The 23307-nt window shown below is 37.3% G+C and overlaps 2 protein-coding genes across 2 annotated transcripts in view; one reads left to right on the forward strand and one right to left on the reverse strand.

Annotated features, from left to right (window-relative positions):
- The window catches only part of LOC127661393 (multiple epidermal growth factor-like domains protein 11), a 220211-nt gene extending 210778 nt beyond the window's left edge, over nucleotides 1-9433 (forward strand). Inside the window, exons 23-26 of the mRNA XM_052152060.1 lie at nucleotides 958-1012; nucleotides 3864-3923; nucleotides 4628-4837; nucleotides 7345-9433. Coding sequence (XP_052008020.1) covers nucleotides 958-1012; nucleotides 3864-3923; nucleotides 4628-4837; nucleotides 7345-7520 — 501 coding nt within the window. The 3' untranslated portion in view covers nucleotides 7521-9433. The remainder of the gene's footprint in view (nucleotides 1-957; nucleotides 1013-3863; nucleotides 3924-4627; nucleotides 4838-7344) is intronic.
- Nucleotides 9434-11558: 2125 nt separating this feature from the next.
- On the reverse strand, nucleotides 11559-23053 carry LOC127661395 (ras-related protein Rab-11A). The gene is made up of 5 exons (XM_052152062.1): nucleotides 22887-23053; nucleotides 20994-21189; nucleotides 15818-16011; nucleotides 15571-15651; nucleotides 11559-14525 (listed from the first exon to the last, which is right to left on the reverse strand). The coding sequence occupies exons 1-5, from the start codon at nucleotides 22924-22926 to the stop codon at nucleotides 14389-14391; spliced, it is 648 nt and encodes a 215-aa protein (XP_052008022.1). The 5' UTR covers nucleotides 22927-23053; the 3' UTR covers nucleotides 11559-14388.
- Nucleotides 23054-23307: the final 254 nt, after the last annotated feature.

The following is a 23307-nucleotide window of genomic DNA, read 5'->3' on the forward strand; positions in this document are numbered from 1 at the left end:
GTTTATGTATATATATATATATATATATATATATATATATATATATATATATATATATATATATACAGGCAGTATGCAAAAGTTTAGGCACCCCTGACAATTTCCATTTATAAATAATTGGGTGTTTGGATCAGCAATTTCATTTTGATCTATCAAATAACTGAAGGACATAGTAATATTTCGGTAGTGAAATGAGGTTCATTGGATTAACAGAAAATTTGCAATATGCATCAAAACGAAATTTGACAGGTGCATTTTGTTAATTTGAATACCTGTAACTACCTAGCACTGATTAATTGGAACACACAATTGGTTTGTCAGCAGATACTTGAGAATAATGTAGAGGAATCTGTCTCAAAGTTGAAGTTACGCCGGGGCTGGATATTTCAACAAGACAAAGACCCAAAACACTGCTCAAAATCTACTCTGGCATTTATGCAGAGGAACAAGTACAATGTTCCGGAATGGCCATCCCATTCCCCAGACCTGAATATCATTGAAAATCTGTGGGGTGATTTGAAGCGGGCTGTCCATGCTCGGAAACCATCAAACCTAACTGAACTGGAGATGTTTTGCAAGGAGGAATGGTCCAAAATACCTTCATCCAGAATCCAGACACTCATTACTGGGTATAGGAAGTGTCTAGAGGCTGATATTTCTGTTGGGGTGCCCAAATTTATGCACCTGTCTAATTTTGTTTTGATGCATATTGCACATTTTCTGTTCATCCAATGAACCTCATTTCACTACTGAAATATTACTGTGTCCTTCAGTTATTTGATAGATCAAAATGAAATTGCTGATCCAAACTGATCCTATTTATAAATGAAAATCATAGAAATTGTCATGGGTGCCTAAACTTAGAGATATATATATATATAATTATTACACTCTATATCTCTAACCAAGGCAAAGATCTTTCAGAGATAATTGACTAATTGGCCTTTTTCCCTTTAGAAAGGAGACAGGAACAGTTCAGAATGGAGAGCGTACTGCAATCTCAATGACCTAGGTAAGTGTCCTCACTTAATTTCTTATCTTACCCTCTATTCAAACCATCCAGTCAGATACAGCCTGAAAAGTTTTCACACAATAAAATTAGATATGTCATCCTTTTCTTTACAGTCTATTTCGCAAAACAAATAAGACATTTTTGTTCTCTTAAAGCACCATAGAAATGAACTACTTACTCATTCCTGGGGGCTTCAAGCCACGAACACTCAGCCAGAGCTAAAGTCTCGCACTGATTGAAGTTTCGGGCACCAGAGCAAGAACTCCTCCTGCTGCGATTTTAATAAGCCCTTACTTTAGGTGGCACAGGCACACAGTGGAAGGTCAGGCTGAGCCTACATTATCCAAGGTCACTCGGGCTAGGGGAGAGAGGAGTTCATTACCTCTGTGACTTCCCATCCCAAGTCATCTCACCCCATTATGTCTGCCTGCAGGTTTGCTGATAAGGCCTCGGTAGAACACATGAGGCCTCAGAGACTTAGGTTCGAGGTTGGGTAATTCCATTATTTTCTAGTGTGAGCCCAAAGAGGAAGTGAAATAAGACCAGTGACCAAAGATTCAAAGTAGGAGAGTGATTCACCATGTTGTTTTTGGACGTGACACTGTTTTCTGATACAGTGTTGAATGATGCTTTTTAACACTTCCCCGAATAGCTGTTTGGCTATTGGTAAACATTATTCAAGAGGTTGTGTTGCCTAGGTGATATCAGTAGAAAAGGAAACTTCAAGAGTTCATATTCATCATCTTTTTTTGCCTAATTGTAATAATGACCTGCTTTAGTTTCACCCTAAACCAAATAATCAACTGAGCCAAACAAATATACATAGAAAAAATATAAAAACACTCCCACTTTAGAACATGAAGAAAACTCTACTGCTACAATGTCAACATTTACTGACACAATCCAAATATGTGTTGGTTTTATCAGTGTAGAACTGCTGTCTGATTTTTTAAAGGACATTTCCTTTTATGATCTTAATGTCACCTTGAGGGCCTAGCAGTATTTCTGGGTGTTCAGTTGAGAAACATGATTTAGTGATGTGATTTTGTTAAAGGTTAAGTCATAATACTTATAAGAGTGACTAGGTTTCGTGAAAGAGCTTGCATATCTCATGCAATGTTACGTGATGGAAAGACAGTTCTTCCTACATTAACTGTTTTCGGCTGGAGTTCTGCCTGCCAGTCTGTGTATTCTGCTATAATGATCTTCATATTTTCTTGCCTAATTGCAATAATGATCTGCTTCAGTTTGAGAATGACTCACATAACACAATGACAGTCAGGTTTTGACTTATTTCATGGGACATTGCCTATTTGTACAGAGCCCCTTAGAGTACAGGGTGGGAATGTTTTTTTTTTTTTTTTCTGAAATAGTTTTCTGTGCCCTCGCAATATGTTTTATGTTCTCTCGCAATAAGTTTTGCATGCCCTTGCAATAGTTTTGCATACCCTTGCAATACATTTTCTATGGTTTTACTATAGTAACCATATTTTAACATTCAGAGTAATAATACATGAAAATGAAATCTATTGTAAAAAAATAATTTTGTGGTTATTATGGTTTTACTGTAAATACTATTTGTAGTAAGCCACAAGAATTACCATGGTTAATCTAAAACTGCCGAAAAACATGTTTACTGAAAAGGAATATTCCGGGTTCAATACAAGTTAAGCTCTATAGACAGCATTTGTGGCATAATGTTGATTACCTCATAAATTTGTTTTGACTTGCCCATCCTTTTATTAAAAATAGTTAAAAAGTTAAAGTGAGGCACTTACAATGGAACCTTTAAGTTATAGCCAGTTTTACAACTTAGTTTCAATGACTAAGTAATGTCAACAAACCCTAAAAACTTTGCAGCTCAAATAATACATGAGTTTTAACAGAATAATTAATATTAGTGCTTTTATGCAATTACATGCTTCACATTTCTTCCTTTTTTTAAGTTACTACACTAATATTATAATAAAACCATGTTTTCAGCCAAAATACTAAACAAGATTAGCCTACAAAAGTCATGGTTACTACAGTTACTATAGAAAAAGGAGTACTGCCAAAAACTATGGTTAATACAGTCTACAATATTACTAAAGAACAATAGTTAAATTATGGAATTTGTATAGTAAAACTATAATAACCACAAAATTATTATTTTATTACCATAGTTTACTATGGTTTCACTACAAATATTATGGTTAAAATATGGTTACTGTAGTAAAACCATGGTAAATATATTGCGAGAGAGCACAAAATATTGTGAGTGAAAGCAAACATTTTTAGAAAAAAATTAAAATAAATTCCCGCTCTGTCCTCTAAAGGGCTCCATATATTTGTACTGTTGTTTGGAGATAGCACCTGGGAAAGGATTTTCAGGAAATGGTGCCATATGTGCTAGAACATATTTTATTTTTTTGTTGAAAATATAACTCCCAAATCATACCCACATATTGTAATTGAAAACAAATATCTATTTTAATTTCAATAGTGGCCAATTTTATGGATTTTTTTATATTCTTTATAACCGATTTAAATGTAATGCTGATGAAATGCAATGTACAAATTTGTGTAAAAAAAAATATGTTTAAATGTTTTGTTTTAATAGTTCTTTTGTATTACACAGAGTTAAATTTATCAAATAGTCTGACTAATATCCTGTTAATTATATAGTAGTAAGTCATGAGGACATATATAGCACAAACATGCTCTGTTTTGACAGGCAACACATCATTTGCACAAGAGTCTAGCTTACCTGTGGACTTTTACAATTACCATCACCATTATTAATTCTTCATTATCCATTTATACCGAGTCATTAATTACTCCGATTGTGTTTGTTCATGTGCCTCACTAGGAGTAACAAGAGGAGACACACTTACAATGAGGGACAACAAAACCACCCGTATCACCAAAGGTAATGACTAAATATACAGTATGTTTGTGTTGGACATTATTTGATCAACTTCTATTTTTCGAATGAATTGTATGAACATACCAAACTAAACACAATGTTCCCTCTTCCATCTTTGTGGTGGTCTCATTACCAAGATCACAGTTGGACGACTTTTCAAATCTTTACATTTTCAAAGAGAAAGCAGAAAACACTATTATGGTCACATTGAGATCTGATCTGGAAGTGTGTTTGCCTCATTCACAAATGCAATATGTTCTCATTTGTGTAAAAGATTTATTAAAAGCCTGTAGTACTGTCATTATTATAAATAATTCTCTTTCTATAATGAAATAACTTATTTCATCCTCAATATTTTTGGCTGATGTATGATGTAATGCAGCCACCATCTATCTTAAACACTCACAAACTCATCTTCAAGCAACATGCAGGGCTTTATTGTATCTTAACTGCTGCGTGTAACACTATTTTACACTGGGGAAATTAGGACTCTGAAAAAACACTGAAAAGTGCTTCTTTTGCATCTTTGAATAGAAATTATTGAATCTAACTTAATTATTCTATGGTTCTGTATATAAATAAGATCATTTATTCCTTTCTTGTCTCTCCTATTTATTTTCTCTCCCAGAAGCTGATGTGGTGATTAGATTTCCTGAAATGAATATAATGAATGTGTGAGTGTAATATCTGTTCTCTGATGTGTGTAGATTACATAAAGGCCTCCATGTGCAGCTCCAGCTCATGTTCCTTGAACAGTGAAAACCCGTACGCCACCATCAGAGATCCGCCTGGTCTATCCTGCAAGCACACTGAGAGCAGCTATGTGGAGATGAAGTCCCCTGCTCACAGAGACCTGACCTTCTGCTCCAGCACCAGTAAAACCCTGAGCACTGCCAACAGGAACGTCTATGACGTAGGTGAGTCTGATGAATGCAAACGGGCATGCACTTCTTACACAAGGTCATGTGAGCTTATTTAGTCTATTCCTTTTTACCAGATTTATCATATTTATCTTTTTAAGCACAACTTGTGTTGTGAATATGGTACGTGTTGACATCTTCACTTTCTTGCTATTCACAAATAAAAACTGCAACATGGTGGGAATTAAAATGTCAGAAGTTAAAGGAACCAATAATATCACTTGACTGATTTTCTTAGGGTCACCCCTTACTAGGAAGACACTTGCATTAGTTTCACATTTCTGAACATTTAATTTTCAACTATTTATTTATTTAAATTTATTAGAGATTTTAAGTCAAATGTATGTAAATGTAATATAATTTCACAAAAATGTTGAAAATATATATATATATATATATATATATATATATATATATACATACAGTATATACAGCTCTGGAAAAAATTAATAGACCACTGCAAAATTATCAGTTTCTCTGGATTAACTATTTGTAGGTATCTGTTTGAGTAAAATGAATATTTAGTTTTATTCTATAAAGTACTGACAACATTTCTCCCAAATTCCAAATAAAAATATTGATATATAGAGCATTTATTTGCAGAAAATGACAACTGGTCAAAATAACAAAACTATAATGCAAAGAAAACCAGTTCATATTCATTTTTAAACAACACAATACTAATGTTTTAACTTAGGAAGTGTTCAGAAATCAATATTTGATGGAATAACTCTGATTTTCATTCACAGCTTTCAAGTGTATTGGCATGCTCTCTACCAGTCATTCACATTGCTGTTGGGTGACTTTATCCCACTTCTGGAGCAAAAATTCAAACAGCTCAGCTTTGTTTGATGATTTTTGGCCATCAATCTTTCTCTTGATCACAGTCCAGAGGTTTTCAATGGGGTTCAGATCTAGAGATTGGGCTGGCCATGACAGGGTCTTGATCTGGTGGTCCTCCATCCACACCTTGATTGACTTGGCTGTGAGGCATGGAGCATTGTCCTGCTGGAAAAACAAATCCTAAGAGTTGGGGAACATTGTCAGAGCAGAAGGAAGCATATTTCTTATGGGATAAGCTTGTACGTGGCTTGATACATGCGTCCATCACAAAGATGAATCTGCCCGATTCCAGCATTGCTGAAGCACTCTCAGATCATCACTGATCCTTCACCTGGTCGTCTAATAGTTAGATGGAGACCTGGAGAGGCCTTCAAGCCACAGTGTCTCACACCCACTGTGAAATTTGATGGTGTGTGTGTGTGTGTGTGTGTGTGTGTGTGTATTGTAGACCTCCTGGGACCAGAGCGTGACTGCTGTGGGCATTTCCCAATTTTGTTTTATAACAAGTAGCACCTAATAAACAATGGGGGGATTTAAAGCAACTAGTTTTACTAAAACTCAATGTCCATGATAATTATTGTACAGTGATACCAAAATAATATATAACTAAATTTATATAAACATTTGGCAAAATAACCCACAGATTTATTAATGTGGAAAGTTGCTGAGTGACTCCAGCCAGGTCTCCTAAGCAACCAAATTGGGTTGCATGGGGTAACCTCCTTGTGGTCACTATAATGTGGTTTGCTCTTGGTGAGGCTCATGGTGAGTTCTGTATGGATGCTGTGGAGAATAGCGTGAAGCCACCACACGCACTATGTCTCCGCAGTAATGTGCTCAACAAGCCACGTGATAAGATGCGCGGATTGACAGTCTCATTCTCCGCCACCCGGATTGAGGCGAGTCACCACGCCTCAATCCTGGGAGAAAAAGGGGAGAAAATATCTATATCTTTTATGTAGATATATATATATATATATATATAACTTTTTTTTTTTCAGCTTTTGTGGGAATAATGTCCACGATACACTTATGTGTACATCATGTTTATCATCGCGCTACCGTACGAAAAAGCTCGCGGCACATCAAACGAAACTAGAGATGATACTCTTTACCACCAAACAGGTTTCAATGAAAAACCTTAAAGAAGTTTCGTACCAGAGGCATATATATATTATGATTATATAACAATTATTAGACAATTTTACATTAGGGTACACTTTTTCGTGAGTACTTGACAATACACTCAAATTAATAATTAATAAAAAAAATTAGTTGCACTCTAATCTCTGTCTTGGATAGTAATTTTCTGATGAAATTGAAACTTTGTAATGCAGCACTTTTTGTGATACTGTCTCCTTAAGATGAATTGCTTATGTTGTGTCATTCCTCATTTTGGAAGTCACTTTGGAATAAAGCATCTGCTAAATAAATAAATGTAAATGTAAGAGTTGCCATATGGCAACATTTCCCATTATTTGTCTCCCCCCCACCCTTTCTAAAATCTTTTTTTATTGTTTGTTTTGAGCTATTCCATTGTTTGAACATAATTCATCAAGGCAAATGTCTTAAAGATTCAGAGAGAGTTTCATGAATTTAACTGAGCAACTCAACAAACCAAAGGCAACTAAATGTAGCCCCTCACCACATTTGTTTTTCAGAACCCACAGTGAGTGTTCTTCAGGGACCTAATGGACTGGCTACAGGTTTCTCCCAGAGTCCTTACGACCTTCCAAGGAACAGCCTCATTCAGAGTCACTATGACATCTTGCCCATGCGCCACAGCCTCCCACACACTCCTCCGCCTCCAGAAAGCCCCCCGAGTTCTCTGCTGTAGAGCCCAGCCCTTGGTCAACCGAGCCTGTCTGAAGAAGACAGACTGAAGACAGGCAGTTCTGGGACCTTTTTAAATATCTCTCTCTTCTTATTTGTCTTTCTCTCAAACACACATTCAAGTGCAGATGCATGAGTAGATTATATTGGACAGGACACATGGGAGACTTTGCGTACCTCTTTCTGTTGAGGACACACAACAAAGCAAGAGCTCCACTGCTGAACAGATTTGTACACCAGCGACTCTTCCTTATTCCTCTCAGAGACCTTTTATAACAAGCTGTGAATATAACATCAGGAAATACAGGTCTAGAAAAGCATTTTTTGTTTTTAGGTCTTTGAAAGTGACTTTTGGTGGGTTCCTAACATGGAATGAAGGAGAATTTTAAACAGAGAGATTTACATTGAAACATATTCAACAATATATTCACTTTTAATGACTTGAGCCCTGCACACTAGAACAGATAATCAATGCAACTCAGTGATCCAGAACTTTTCATTTGAAGTTGGCATCGATTTGAAACTAAGAGTCATGGGTGACCATGAAGGGACAGTCCCTTTTTTGTTTTACCCCAAGCAATTTAGAGGGGACTTCAAGGCCTTAGAAATACTAAGAGTTCTTATCGTGTAAAGACAATTACCAGAATGTACACAGAGATTCAGTATCACTTTGGTTGACGGGAGTATTGCTCAATACTATAATTCATTCATATGACATTTGTCACTTCTAAACAAACAGAAGTATTTATAAAAGTTAATGAGAGATCCCGGGTCAACATGAGTTTTGTAATACGTTGCTTATTTGTGTACCAGTCTGGTGCTTTCTACTTTACATAGGAGTTTATGACTGTTGCTATCAGTTATTTGGGTGTGTATGTCTTTAGAACATGATGTTAAGTTGTGTATCTTGAGTAACACTTTTCTGAACCAACTCTCTTTTGTTTTTCTTTATTGTATGTTTACATTCTTAAAAAAATCAGTTAGCAGGCCTTGAAGGGTTTTTATTTTGTGATTATGTATTTATGATATTTATTTATACCTTGTTTGTGCCAGTGATGTTTTTCTTTAGTGTAAAAGTTATACATATTTTAAAAGGGAAAAAATTGCATGAACAAATGATGATACCCAAAGTGACAAATTATTTTCATGTGCTTGTGCTATTTGTGCACAGTATTAGTATATAAAGTGAACATTATGTTAGCTCTCGTGTCAAAATAGACTCCACAACAGAATGAGACCTCATACATGTCTTAAAAAGAAAAGAAAAAACAACGTTGTTTTGGAGAAGTGTCTCTTCCCTTGTGTTTCAGCAGTTTGTTCGGTTCGGTTAGTCCAGTGCTGCTTTGATTTGAGCATTGTTCTAAAGAGGAAACATTCCCTCATTATAGCAATAACATAGTGACAATCATTCATTCGTTCAAAAAACAGTGCATTTCATTAACCCTGCCAGCTCTACAGTGGTTCCCCACTAGCTTTATTATTATTTCCAGATCACCAAATTTATTCAGTTTCTTACAATAATTGCTGCTAGACATTTTCTTAAAAAATATAAAAGAAATCAAAAGTCCTCTTTAAACCTCAATGATTGTACAGAGGACATTATATGTTCTGGATTCCAACACTTTTGGACCTATTCATTTTGCATGATTTTTTCAAATTGTTCAGATTATTGGATAAGCATTTTTACACATCTATGTATAAAGATCACATTCACGAAGAGCCATTTAAATCCAATGAAAAACTTATATATATATATATATACATATACATACACACAGTGGCAAGAGTAGGTGAACCCTTTGGAAATACCTGCATTTACTGTATGTATAAATTTGTCTTAAAATCTGTTTTGTTCATCTACGTTCCAATAATGAACACACACAATCTGTTTTAACTAGTAACACAAATTATTATATTGCTCTTGTACACATTGAATACATCATTCAAACAATTAATAGGGTTGGAAAAAAAAGTATGTGAACCCCTAGGCTAATGATATAAAAAAAAAAAAAAAAAAAGGAGAAGCTAATTAGAGTCAGGAGTTGGCAGGATAATGGCCAGGTGGTGGTGCACCAGCTGAAGCTCAGTAGAAGTTGGGTTATTCAGCAGGACAATGACCCTACACATCGAAGTAAATCCAATACAGAATGGCTTTAAAAAAAAAAAAAAAAAAACACCTTATGGAGTGGCCCAGTCAGAGCCCAAACCTTAACCCAATAGAGAGGCTGTGGAATAACCTCAAGAGAGCTGTTCACACAAGACCTCCTAATAATATGGCTGAGCTGAAGCGGTTCTGTTAGGAAGAATGGTCCAAAATTCCTTCTCAATGTTGTGCAGGTCTAATCTGCCACTACCGGAAACTCTTGGTTGAGGTTATTAAATACAAGGGTTCACTTACTTTTTCCACAGCACTGTGAATGTTTAATGGCATTTGTTCAATAAAGACATGAAAGATTATACTTGTTTTTGTTGTTAACTTAAGTACATTGAGATTGTCTTTATTTGTGACTGAAGAGGATTTCACATTAATGCAGAAAACCAGCTAATTCCAAAGGGTTCACATACTTCTACTTGCCCCTACACTAAAATATATATTATGTATATAAACACACACACACTTTATTAGAAACACTTGTCCATCTAATTTATGTGATAAAATAAAAGTCAGCCAGTCGTGTGGCAGCAGTGCAATGCATAAAATCATGCAGATAAGGGTCAGGAGCTTCAGTTAATGTTCACTGAAGATCTCAGATATTTCAAGCGGCATTATTATTGGTGCCAGGCGGGCTGGTTTGAGAATTTCTGTAACTGCTGATCTCCTGGGATTTTCATCCACAACAGATTTTCACACACAACAGTCTCTAGTTTACTCAGAATAGTGCAAAAAAATAGAAACGCCTTGAGATCATGGAGAATGGACAAACTGGTTCACGCTGACAGAAAGGCTATGTAATTCTGATAACACCTCACAATTTTAGTGAGCAGAATAGAATCTCAGAATGCACAACATGTTGATCCTTGAGTTAAAACGGCAGACCAGACGTCGGGTTCAACTTCTGTCAGCCAAGAACAGAAAGATGAGACTGTGGTCGGCACAGCCTGACCAGAACTGGACAGTTGAAGAATGTAGCCTGAACATGTCTGATGAATCTATATTTCTGCTGAGGTACACAATTGGTAGGATCAGAATTTGGTACCAACAGCATGAATCCGTGTACCCAACCTGCCTTGTCAACAGTCCTGGGCTGCTTTTCCCAAAAGCTTCGCAAACTTAAGTTGATCGTAGAGACCATTAGCGCCAATCGTTTCTACAATCTTGGCGCACTTTGGGCTGGGCCCTACCCAGTTTTAGTTTTGTGTTCCTAATAAAGTGCTCAGTGAGTGTATATTGTTTTCACCATAGAAATTATATATATATATATATATATATATATATGTATTTTTTTGCCCAAGGGCCTGGGTAGCTCAGAATATTCACGCAGATTACTACACCTGGAGTCGTGAGTTTGAATCCAGGGCGTGCTGAGTGAATCCAGCCAGAACTCCTAAACAACTAAATTGGCCCAGTTGCTAGGGAGGGTAGAGTCACATGGGGTAGCCTCCTCATGGTCACTATAATGTGGTTCTCGCACTTGGTGGGGCGCGTGGAGAATAGCGTGAAGCCTACACACGTGCTACGTCTACACGGTAACGCACTCAAGCCACGTGATAAGTTAGGTGGATGCGGGGGCAACTGAGATTCATCCTCCCCCACCACAAGGTCTTAAGAGGGCATTAGGAATTTCAAATTGGGGAGATTTGTTTTTTAATATAAATATATTCCTTGACGTTTCCAGGTTTTCCATGACAGTGGAAACACGCATGTTGTACAGTACACCGTAACTGCTCACTGCATTTGTGAAAACTTCTTTTATATTAACCACTTCTACTAACTGTAGATTATGACCACTTAGTCCTAATTAACTTATATAAAATATCCAACTGAAAAAGATGTACATGATATAACTGCGGTGGTTAGAAAATAGTTACATCACAACTAGCTTTTTAAAGAAAAGTTTAAACTCACAAATTATAAGCCAAAAGAACAGCATGCACAATTTTGAAATAACTACATATTTTATTTTCTCTTTTAAACTGGAATTACAGTGGACAGAGTAATAGTATAATCATAACACAAAATAAAATCACAATACAGTGCAGACAAAAGAAATAAGGTTTTTGCGGCAAAACGTGAAAGATGTGACAGTCAGAAAAGTAATATCCAGATAATCTTACTAGGTCACACCAGCTATGTGCAGTGCATGGGCAGGTTATAGTTGTGCCATCTGTACCCTAACATCATTGGCACTGGCCTCTGTTAGCACCAGAGACCCCTGCTTCTAAAGAACAGTTATACAATCAGAGTCAGGGTCCTAAACATGGCAAGCCCCCAAACACTACACAGAAACTGACCCTAACACTTGTATATCATGTCTTTTTCTTTTTTTATGCCAATAAGTAATACAATACCTCAACATGCTGCTTTCATTCTAAGATCTAGATTTTTACCTTATAGGACAAAACTGACTCGCTGAAAACATAACATGATTCACATGCACCTATGCAGCAATGTTGGTCCATTCTATTCTGTAATTACTTTACTTGAGTTTGAACACAAGCTACTGCTGGTGGAAGGGCCTTCAATTCCATCTGGAATGTGTTCTGTTATGATTGAGAATTCTCTTGGTGAACTATGTTGTTTTACCTGGGACTAAAGTCAATAAAGTCAAAGGGATCGAAAACCAAAGTGAAATTAAAGTAAATGACTTATGGGTTGCAGACCAAGATGCTGAGGTGTACAGAATTTTTCCACTCCGCAGTCATCTGTGTGACCATTATAAAACATGCAATATAAGTCAAGTCATTACTGATATTTTGTCACACTGAATAATTTTTTTTAGACAGCCATTAAGCAAAGATGAGCATCACAGCTTGAGGTTGTTTCCCCATCTGCTGGAATCAGGACAAGACTGTTGTAGGCTAAAACACATAATACATTCATAAATTATCACACTGTGTCTTAACATTTAGCAGTCCCTTCACTTCGCCACGACGATTAAAGGCTACTAACTGAATTCAAGTGACTACCACAGAATAAATACAAGTTGCAGGTCAAAAGATCATAAACTGTAGTGCGGTTAGTCAAACAGGAAATATTTTACATTCAGTGCAATAAGAGAAAGTAAGTATCCAGTCTATTCCCTAGAGTGCTCTTGTGTGATGTGGTTGTCAGTTGGGCAGTTGTTTTTTTTTCTGTTTTTAATTTAACAACAGAGCGTGACCTGCAAACGTACAATGGGATTGAGGCGGTGGTAATAAAACAACGTTACATGTGTTGGTACGTTTAGAGGAAGTTACAAGCTAAAACGGTCTCTATTCCCTTGCTTCATACTCAGCAGGTTGTGGTAGTGTTATTTAGTTTCAATTGTGCCCAGGAAGAACTTGTGGCTGTTTGTGGGCATTGAAGTACAAGCAAAAGTTCTTTCACCTCTATTATGCTTAAAACCAGATAAATAATCTTTCCACATTATGATATCGCTTACGGTTTATTAAAAAATGAAATTTGCAGTAAACTTTCTAAAATATCTCAGACAATAACAGTTTAAAAGGGACCGTTCACATTACTCCAGTGGAACACAAAGGAGATGTTAGGCAGAATGCTAGCATCAATCACCATTCACTTTCATTTTATGGACCACAGATGTAAGTGAATGGTGACTGAGGCTAACTTTCCACGAAACATCTCCTGTTGTGTTCCACAGAAGAAATAAAAGACATTCAGGTTTGGATCAATATGAGCATGAGTAAATTACAGAATTTTCATTTTTGGGCGGAATATCCCTTTTTGTCAAAGAAAGGGGGAGTTATTACAGCGTAACTATAGCACTGCAGAGCATCATGTGATGAAGGCCTCATTGCACTGGCATGGAAAGCAGTAGAGGCGTTTAAAGCACATGCATGAAAGTGGAAATGTCCCATGTGATGTTCCATCAAGAAAGGCACTAAAACCACTTTTCTATCTCAAGGAGGATGCAAGAGATGCACATGATGGTGTAATAGCTATGGATTGGTCTGAGGCACTATGCTCAGGATGTTCCCCTGCCACAAGCTTAAAGGCATAGTTCACCTAAAAATTTATATTCTGTCATCATTCATTCACCATCATGCTGTTCCAAACATGCCTGACTTGGTTTCTTCTCTTAAATAAAGAAGGTTACATGGGTTTGGAGCAATACGAGGGTGAATAAATTATGAAAGAATCTTCATTTTTGGGTGACGCTCTACCTTTAAGACCTCTTCCATTGGCCCTGATGGTGAAATAAAGAATGCAATTCTTCTTTGTAAGTGACTGCAACTTAGCATGCAATGGAAACCATACTTGGAAATGGCTAAAGGTGAAGTCTGTGGTCTTTGAGCCCTATTCATTGTCTAACATCTATTAACAGAAACGTCATCTTTCTACATCACAACATTAAATACAGCAATACCTCCAATACTGAACGTTTCTCCCCTCCACCCCAGACGCAACAGCAAAAATGGGGTTACTACTAGAGAAATACATGAGCAAACTTCATACATTTGCAAATTAAATTATATATTAAGACATTTCAGTGAAGATCGGCAAAAATGATTATTAAAATTCTGCAATATAAAAGCCTACCATGGCAGGAAGAAACAAAACGAGCTTAGTCCAGACTGCAGGTGGTGACCCTTTGAGATTCCAGCTTTTATAACCAGCCTCTGTGCTCAAGACTAGTTGTGCAGCTGCATCTCAGACCCAAAGCAGTCTTGAAGAGGAGGGGAGTGGGTGTTGCAGGTGGGTGGGGGTGCTGCTAGATGCTTTGGCAACATTGCATCTTTGGTTTGTTCTCAGTAGGCTGCACCTGGATGGACACCACATTGTTGCTAGGTGACATGTCATTGTCTCGGCGGTCCGACATCTGCTTTTGGGACACAATCCGGTAGATTTCTGCAGGAGGGGGGATAGAGGGATAGAGAATAGAACTAAAACATTCAGCAAAGGTCTAAATAGTTAAGTCTTCCTTATAAAGTCGTACACATATTATTGGTAGGGACAACAATTTACAAACTAATAATGAATACAGACTTTGTGTTGCCATAAAGGCCCACAACCTGACATAAATAGATGTTAGAGCAAATGTAATTACAGCATTGCAATTGACTGTGCTGCCTTTTAAACATTTGTTCCTGCTCTGCAGATGCCAGGATCTGAACAGAGGAGCAAAAGAAGACAGAAACATTTATTGCAGTCACGTCAGGCTAGAGGAACCTACCCAAGCAAGGCAGGGCTTTTGAGGAGTCATTCAGCCACTGGCCAATCATTTACTAACTTTTTTTATTCCCTTTAGACTCCCACATTCTCATTTACTCAAGCCTAATTAAAAAGTGTATTTTTATTTTAAGAAAATAAAAGTTTATTATCCTTAAAAGGAATATTCTGAGTTCAATGCAAGTTAAGCTCAATCAACAGCATTTGTGGCATAATGTACACTTTGACTCATCCCTTACTTTTGGATTACAGTGAGGCAATTACGATTGAAGTGAATGGGTGAATTATTTATATTAAAATACCCACGGTTTCAAAAGCATAGCCACAAGACTTAAATATGCATGTTAACATGATTTTAGAGTGGTAAAATAACTTTTTTGGTGTAAAGTTATAGCAAATTTTACAATTTCATTGCCATGACGATGCAGTCAACAAACCCTAAAATGACTGTAAAAATCACGATATAAACAACTTTACAACTCATATGATACATAAGTTAACAGAAGAATTCATGTAAGTGCTTTTATAAAATTATAAGCTTCACTAAACCCTTCACTAAAAATTGGCCCCATTCAGTATTTTTTTTTTGTGGTAACCAACACTATGCCAAATGCAGTCGATTGAGCTTAACTTGTATTGAACCCGAAATATTCCTTTAACCTTGCACGGCTGATACGATGTATATATTGAAACACCACTCTTGTCTGCTATGCAAAGCACTTACCAGTCAGGATGGTCTGAAAAGCAGTCTCTACATTGGTGGAATCCAAAGCCGAAGTCTCTAGGAAAGACAGCCCATTTTTCTCTGCAAACATTGGGAACATACTTTAACAGTTAATAATGTTGAGAAGTACACAAAGAAACTTCAAGAAACAAATTCAAGAAGCCCTTGTAAAACACTGGCTATACATTCTTCCTATAATGCATCAGGAGTTCAAGGTCAACTTCTATGTTTTTATTGTGCATCTAACCTGCAAATGCACGTGCTTCATCAGTGGGTACAGCCCGAAGATGACGCAAGTCACTTTTATTTCCCACGAGCATGATGACAATGTTGCTGTCTGCATGGTCTCTCAGCTCCTTAAGCCAGCGTTCCACATTCTCATAGGTCAAGTGCTTGGCGATGTCATACACTAGAAGTGCCCCGACAGCTCCTCGGTAATATCTTCATATCAACATGTTAAACAAATAGAAAGATAGGAAAACTGGAACCACTTTATATTAAATCACCTTTAACTACTTTGTACTTAAAAGGGATAGATCACAAAAAATAAATACATTTGAACAAATTTTAAAACACCTCCAAATGACATTCACTGAATGAAAGTAAAAAAATACTTTTTATTAAGATAAATTCAGTAAAGAAATTCACTGCAAACAATCCTATTCTTATGAAGTGTTTTTCCATTTAAAATAAGTCTAAAAATCTCTAAAACGAGATACATTTACTTAAGCAACATAAGATATCTAGACTTACTTTAAGAGAATGTATCTTGTTTTGTTTACAAGTGTGTTTTCACTTGACAAAAATATTATACTTATATTCAAAATCTATTCTCTAAAAGCAAGTATAAATATCTCATATGCTGCTTCTCAGGTGAATGTATTTTTTTTTTTTTTTAAGGACTTTGATATTCTACAATATTTGTATTTTTAGAATTATATTCAACATTCTCAGAAAACATTTGTTTCTTCTGCAGTATTGCTACTAAAGTAAATGCATGTTGTTTTAAATGTGTTTTAGATATTTATATTGGAATGTATTGTGTTGCAGTGTATAATGGGGTGAAGACTCTTTCATATTAATAAAGCTGCGTATAGCCAATTTTCTTCACGATAAGAAATACACAGTGACGCATATATTAAGATTCAATAAGTCACGAGCCATCACGTTATAATCTAGCTGCATTAAGAATGCGCTCTTGAGGGATGAGCGTCCCCACAACAATGTGTGCATCAGCCAGGTGCAGTTTCGAACAACTCCTAGAAGAGGCACTGACCGCACAGAGAAATGATAGTTACAGAGTTTACAGTTATTTACATGACCTGCTTCCATATCATATGAACTTTCATAAAGCTAGAACGCATTAAATATAACTGTATTAAAGATATAACGTCAGGTTGTTTCCTTTAAAAGACACTCAACACGCAAGTTTTGCTCTGCCTGTTCCACAATGAGAGTGCTTCTGTATTTACTTATTTGGCATTATAATTCCCTCATACTTTATGATCTACATCACCTGAAGATGTATGGAAAGTTAGGAGTGCATCTGGATTGTGAGCCGTTCAATTCTTCCTCTCCTCAGTCAGCCACGAACTGCTCTCATGCATCAGAGTATAATGTGATCTCATGTTACGTTAAAAGAGATCAAACGAGTATTCCGACAACAAAAATTGTCAACATATTTTTATTGTTGACGTTGTTGATAATGTAGACTAATCGTTTCAGCCCTATTTCCAAATACTTCAAATAGGTCTGTCTTTTTGGTCAACTTTACATGATACAGTTTATAGCATAATGCAGACAACCCAGCCAATATTATTATATTCTAATCTATTAATACTATGCAATAGAATTATTTTCTGTCCTAAATTATTTACTTTCACATTATGTTAAGGGTCTCCAATTAAACCCACAAACCCTTTTGCATGAAGGAAAATGAAACTAGATTCTATGGTTATTTGTAAAGATGTTTTGCAACAAAAATAAAGTGGGCGTATCCTCCAGCATGTCATTAACACTGTATATATTAATGAACCCAAATAATTTGCCATTATGCATACATTAAATGAAAGTGAAATGGAGAGCATTGCTTTCACAATCAAAATGGCTTGTATTTTCGTGGGAATTTGGCACAACCCTTAGCAAAACACACGTGCATCACAGTGCTCCAAAGCAGTTCACGGTTTCATATGGAGTGCTCGCGGTCATAGCAATCATGGTATTTCAATATTCGCTTAAAATTCCCTTATTTGGACAGTAAAACGTGAATGCAATTTAAAGCTACAATAATCGCAGTTAGATAAAATAATCTCGATAAGGTGATTACATAATGCAGCTGACTGGCAAGCCTCAAGGTACTTTTGACATAACAAAAAGCAAAATGGACTGGTACCTCTTCGCCTTCACATAGCAACAATCAATCGAACCACAAAAGCACCCACAAACAAACCGTACTGAATTCGGTTGGTTTGTGGGATCTTTTAGGGGGGGTTTGAGATCATTTGGGTTGTTCATACACATATCACTCAGAGACCATTTGTAGTGCTCAAACGAACTAGGTGTGAAAATGCCTATAATGTTAGTACAATGTTAGTAGTTAAAGACACCTAATATAAAGACTGGCAAACTGAATATTACGCTCAATAAAAGCACTTAAAAGTCAACATGAAATGAAAATCTACCCCATTTACTTATTTAATACACAATAAGTCTTATTGTGCATATGTTATTCCAAATATAAGAGTAGGTCTTCTTAATCTGTTATCAAAATGTAATAATGAACCATTCAACCAATTCCTGATGGATTTTTGTTATTGAATATCCTGTTTTACTCAAATACAGATTACAGAAGTAAAATTGGTTGTGAACTGAATTTCACGTTAACTTTAATATCAACACCGAGTTAGGCTTTATAAAACAGAAAAAACAATTATCTTTTTTTTTTTTTTAAACAAATGATTAAGAAAGTAAATATCTCAGGGAGTATTGATGCTGACTGCCACCCCTGGAGTCGCAAGATAAAATCCAGGGCATGCTGAGTGACTCCAGCCAGGTCTCAAAAGCAAACAAATTGGCCCGGTTGCTAGGGAGGGTAGAGTCACATGGGGTAACCTCCTCGTGGTTGCGATTAGAGGTTCTCGCTCTCAATGGGGTGCGTGGTAAATTGTGTGTGGATCGTGGAGAGTAGCATGAGCCTCCATGTGCTGTGAGTCTCCACGGTGTCATGCACAGTGAGCCACGTGATAAAATGCGTGGATTGTCTTTCTCAGAAACAAAGGCAACTGAGACTTGTCCTCCATCACCTGGATTGAGGAGAGTAACCGCGGCACCATGAGGACCTACTAAGTCAGGGGTTCTCAACCTTTTGCAAGCTGGGCCCCCCCAAAGCTGGTTCATTGCAGTTGGGGCCCCAGTGTCCCCCGCCCCATGCTTTATTGTTGTTATTATTATTATAATTGGCAGTAGCACCAGACTTCTAATGTGAGCTTGCAGGCATTATTATTATTATTATGAGTAGTAGTAGGCCTATCATCATTACTAGGCTATTGCTATATAATTATATGAGGTTACATGCTTTATTGTTGTCGTTATAATAATAATAATAATTATTATTATATTATCATCATCATCATCATCAGTAGGCCTATTATCATTACTAGGCTATTGCTATAATTGGGAATTGGCACCAGACCTCTGATATTCATTTATGCTTTATTATTGTTATTATTACTAGGCTAATAGTAGGCATCATCTGCATTTTTTTACAGAAGCTTGCTGGTAGGTGATGTTAATGTGAGACCTGAGCCTGCTTTGCCTTGCAAAGATCCTCAATTCTTGGCTCAATGTTTGATAAACATAGCCTCAAATCATCCTCGATTTGTGCACAATTGCGGTATTTCTTTTTGAGTGCAGTCAATTTTGAGAATCCTGCCTCACACAAATATGTCGACGCGAAAGGAAGGAGAATCTTCAAGGCGACGTCACAGAGTTCAGGGTATTCCTGCATCAATGCTGCCCAGAATGACAAAAGAGGGCAGGAGCTAAAGAGTTCCTTCAGTCTACTGTCACTCTTCAGCTCAATAAGCTGTTCCTGCATATCAATTGATAGCTCGTTTGCTGTGCACACAAACGGATCTCGAACCCACGCAAAAGAGCGATAATCCTCTTTAAAGTACGTCGCAAATTGTTTTCTCATTGCTGACAGGTGCTCAGACGCTGATTGAAATAGGGAAGAGAAATCCTGTGACGTGCCTGCATCAGTGATAAAGTCTGCAAGGCTGGGGAACATGTCGCAGTTCCCTCGACTGATGCCAGAGGTCTAGTTTTTGTGTGAAGGCGTGCACTTTGTCTGCAAGGAGCAAAATATGAGTTTCGCGGCCTTGCAAAGACAGGTTGAAATCAAACAAATGAGCGCCGTTTTCTAAAGTCTATGAGCGCAGCACACACAAATAAACTAAATTGACATACTGCAGTTAAATTTCAAAATGTGGTGTTTTTATATTTATAACATTTGAATACAGTTCAGCAACATACATCACACGACCTGTGCTGAGAGCTGACAATTGACCATCACTTAACTTACCATCACCTCACGATTGAAAATGTGACACTGATTTCATATGACCGTTCAACAAACAAGTTAATAATAAGTCAATTACATTTTAGACAAAATAATGACTGTTTTGGTCTATTTTAGCAGCGAAAATAGATCCGATGAATCCAAACAAAGATCACAGCATAGCCATAGCGCATCTCACAGCAATACTCAATCGTGTTTTGAATGATTCAGTGTTGTGAACGAATCGGTTGAGTCAAAGATTCAATGACCCATTCACAAACATCTGTCTCATTCTTGATGAATCGGCCGTTTGAACGAATCGTTTGAATGAACGACTCAATGACTCGCTTAATGAAACCGCTTATCACCTGCATTTGCGCTCACTATCGACAAACCAATCAAATTTGTTCAAAACTTTTTTTTTTTTAATCAGTCAAAACACATTTACATTTTTATTCAGGAGTTATGTATATACAGTAGTTTAGTGATAAAAAAAAAATGTGCCCAAAAACATTTTTTCTCCAGTTTTTTTCCCCTTCCATCGTAGCCTACTCGCACCCCCCCCCCACCCCGGGAAAGTGTCTGTGCCCAAAAAAAAAAATTTTCCAGTTTTTTTCCCTTCCATCGTAGCCTACTCACGCCCCCCCGGGAGAGTGTCCGCGCCCCCCCGGGGGGCCGCGCCCCACCAGTTGAGAACCACTGTAGTAAGTAGTGGGAATTGGGCATTCCAAATTGGGATAAAAGGGGATACAATAAAACATTTTTATTTTATTTTTTAAAGTTAAGTGTCAATGAGGAATGATTTTAAGAAATAAATTTAACAAGACAGTATTCTTGTAACATATGAAAGAACAGCCAGCCTTACGCCGAAGTGATGGCTCGGTAACGCTCCTGTCCAGCTGTGTCCCAGATCTGAGCCTTCACTGTCTTTCCATCTACCTGAATGCTACGTGTAGCAAACTCCACTCCAATAGTGCTTTTGCTCTCAAGGTTGAACTCATTGCGGGTGAAACGGGACAGCAAGTTACTCTTCCCCACACCAGAGTCTCCAATCAGGACCACTTGAAAATAAAACACATCATAGTTTTATATTTGACATCAAATTAACACCATATCATATTATTTGAATAAGCAAGTTATAAGAATACAAAATAAAGGAACAGACCTCTTTAAAATAAGGAAACTGTGGGAGTGCTTATGTCACACAGCTTGATTTGTGTGTCAATTGCACATGAATAGACTACTATGTGGGAGCGATGACCATATTTGGTAACCAATTCTGTGACACAAAATCGGGATAATTTGATCACCGTATACTTAGAAACACTTGCTGAACACCTAATAGCTAAATACAAGAATATCTAATTTGATAACAGACTAAACCACTAGATTTGAAGTGGTTTTAGCACTAGATTCACGTCAAATGTAAATTTCTTAACTGATGACGACAACAGGGCACACATGAGTGAAAACAATGTATGGCAAAGATTACTAAATGCAAAAACATAAATCAACTTGTTTCAGGGAAGGAATAAACACATACTTGTGTAGTCGGTCCTACTCTACCCACTAACAAGGAGGCTAAAGGCTACAGCCCCTAGTGTCATTCGCTAGGGTGCCTCTTGAGACCAGGGGAGTGAGGTTTGCATAATGCACAGCTACCTATCAGATAGCTCCCATTATACTCAACCCCATCAGGGTCATGGCACCACTGTAACTGGTCCTACTCGACCCACTCCGAGCGGGCATGGTAGGCGGACATGCTAACAAGGAGCCTAAAGCCCCTAGTAGCGTCAGTTGCTAGTGCGTCTCTTGAGGCCAGGGGAGTTAGATTTATATATTGCACAGCTACCTACCAGCTGGCACCCATTACACTCACCCCCTCTAAATCTCACTCCCATTCGGATCACAGCACCACTGTAATTGGTCCTACTCAACCCACTCAGAGCGGGATTCAAACCGGGGTCTCAGGCGTCAACAAGGAGGCTGAAGCCCCAAGCGTCATTTGCTAGTGCGCCTCTTGAGACCAGGGGAGTGAGGTTTACATACTGCACAGCTACCTACCAGCTGGCTACCGTTACGCTTGAGCAAAGACAATTGACACTGCATAAAAATATATTTTTTTAGCATAACAGATATTAACAGCAAGCTCATTCGAATAACTGTCATTTTCTGTTCAGTACACTGTTAATGATCGAGCTGAACTTGATCTTGGTGATGAAACTGGCATTGCTTTGTTCCACAAATCGTACACAAAACCGACCAATGTTGACATGAGCACTATAACGAGCAGACAACGCCATGAAAAACGAAATGAAATCAATCACACAGTGGGAACGGAGCCAGTTTCTCAAGACTTAATATTATTATTGCGCAGATCTGAGAATACACGCCATTTACAAATTCCGCCAGCTCCACTCAAACTCCTTCAGCGACAGCACCAGCTAACAGCTTGGCGTTCAAGGTGTGGTCCTGCCTGTGGGGAACGCTGTTTTTAAGTGCTAACTAAAAACACATGATCATCATAAGTGTGTGGTGTTTGAGTAACATTTCAAAGAGCCCAATAAAGCCCGAACCCTCCAAATGATGCCACCAAGCAAGAGTTTGTTTGGGTTGTTCTGAGCGAGCTAGCCGGTTAGCTGGCCTTTACAGCTAGAGCGTTTAATATACAACCATACTACCGTTTCCCGACACATTAACCACGACAATCAGATCCATTTTACCTTATACACTCAAGACTCGTGTATTTCAAATTCACCTTTAAACAAGTAGTCATATTCGTCGTCTCTCGTCCCCATGTTGATAAAAAAACAAAAGCGCAAACAATGGAAGAATTGAGAGGAAAAGCGGTGCTGACTCGTCCCTGTCTTCTCCGCTGCTGCACTGCAGTGTGTTTGTGATTAGGCTGTAGCCATGCTAACAGGACTCCTGAAGTGTTCCGGTTTAGGACTTTTAAAGTATGTAGCGATAAAAGCCCCATAGAAGCGTGCTTTTTGTATTATTATTTTTTTGTATTATTATTATTTTTACTGTTTAAGGTAATTTATTTCATTATATTTTATTCAAAAATGCACCATTGTGTTGACGAGAATGTGTCATTTTGCTCAGAATATTTAAGTTATTTAATATTAGTAGAAAAATTATTTTTATGTTCTACGGGTTTAACATTTAAAATAATA

This window comes from Xyrauchen texanus, chromosome 21 (assembly GCF_025860055.1).
Source record: "Xyrauchen texanus isolate HMW12.3.18 chromosome 21, RBS_HiC_50CHRs, whole genome shotgun sequence".
Taxonomy (NCBI): Eukaryota; Metazoa; Chordata; class Actinopteri; order Cypriniformes; family Catostomidae; genus Xyrauchen; species Xyrauchen texanus.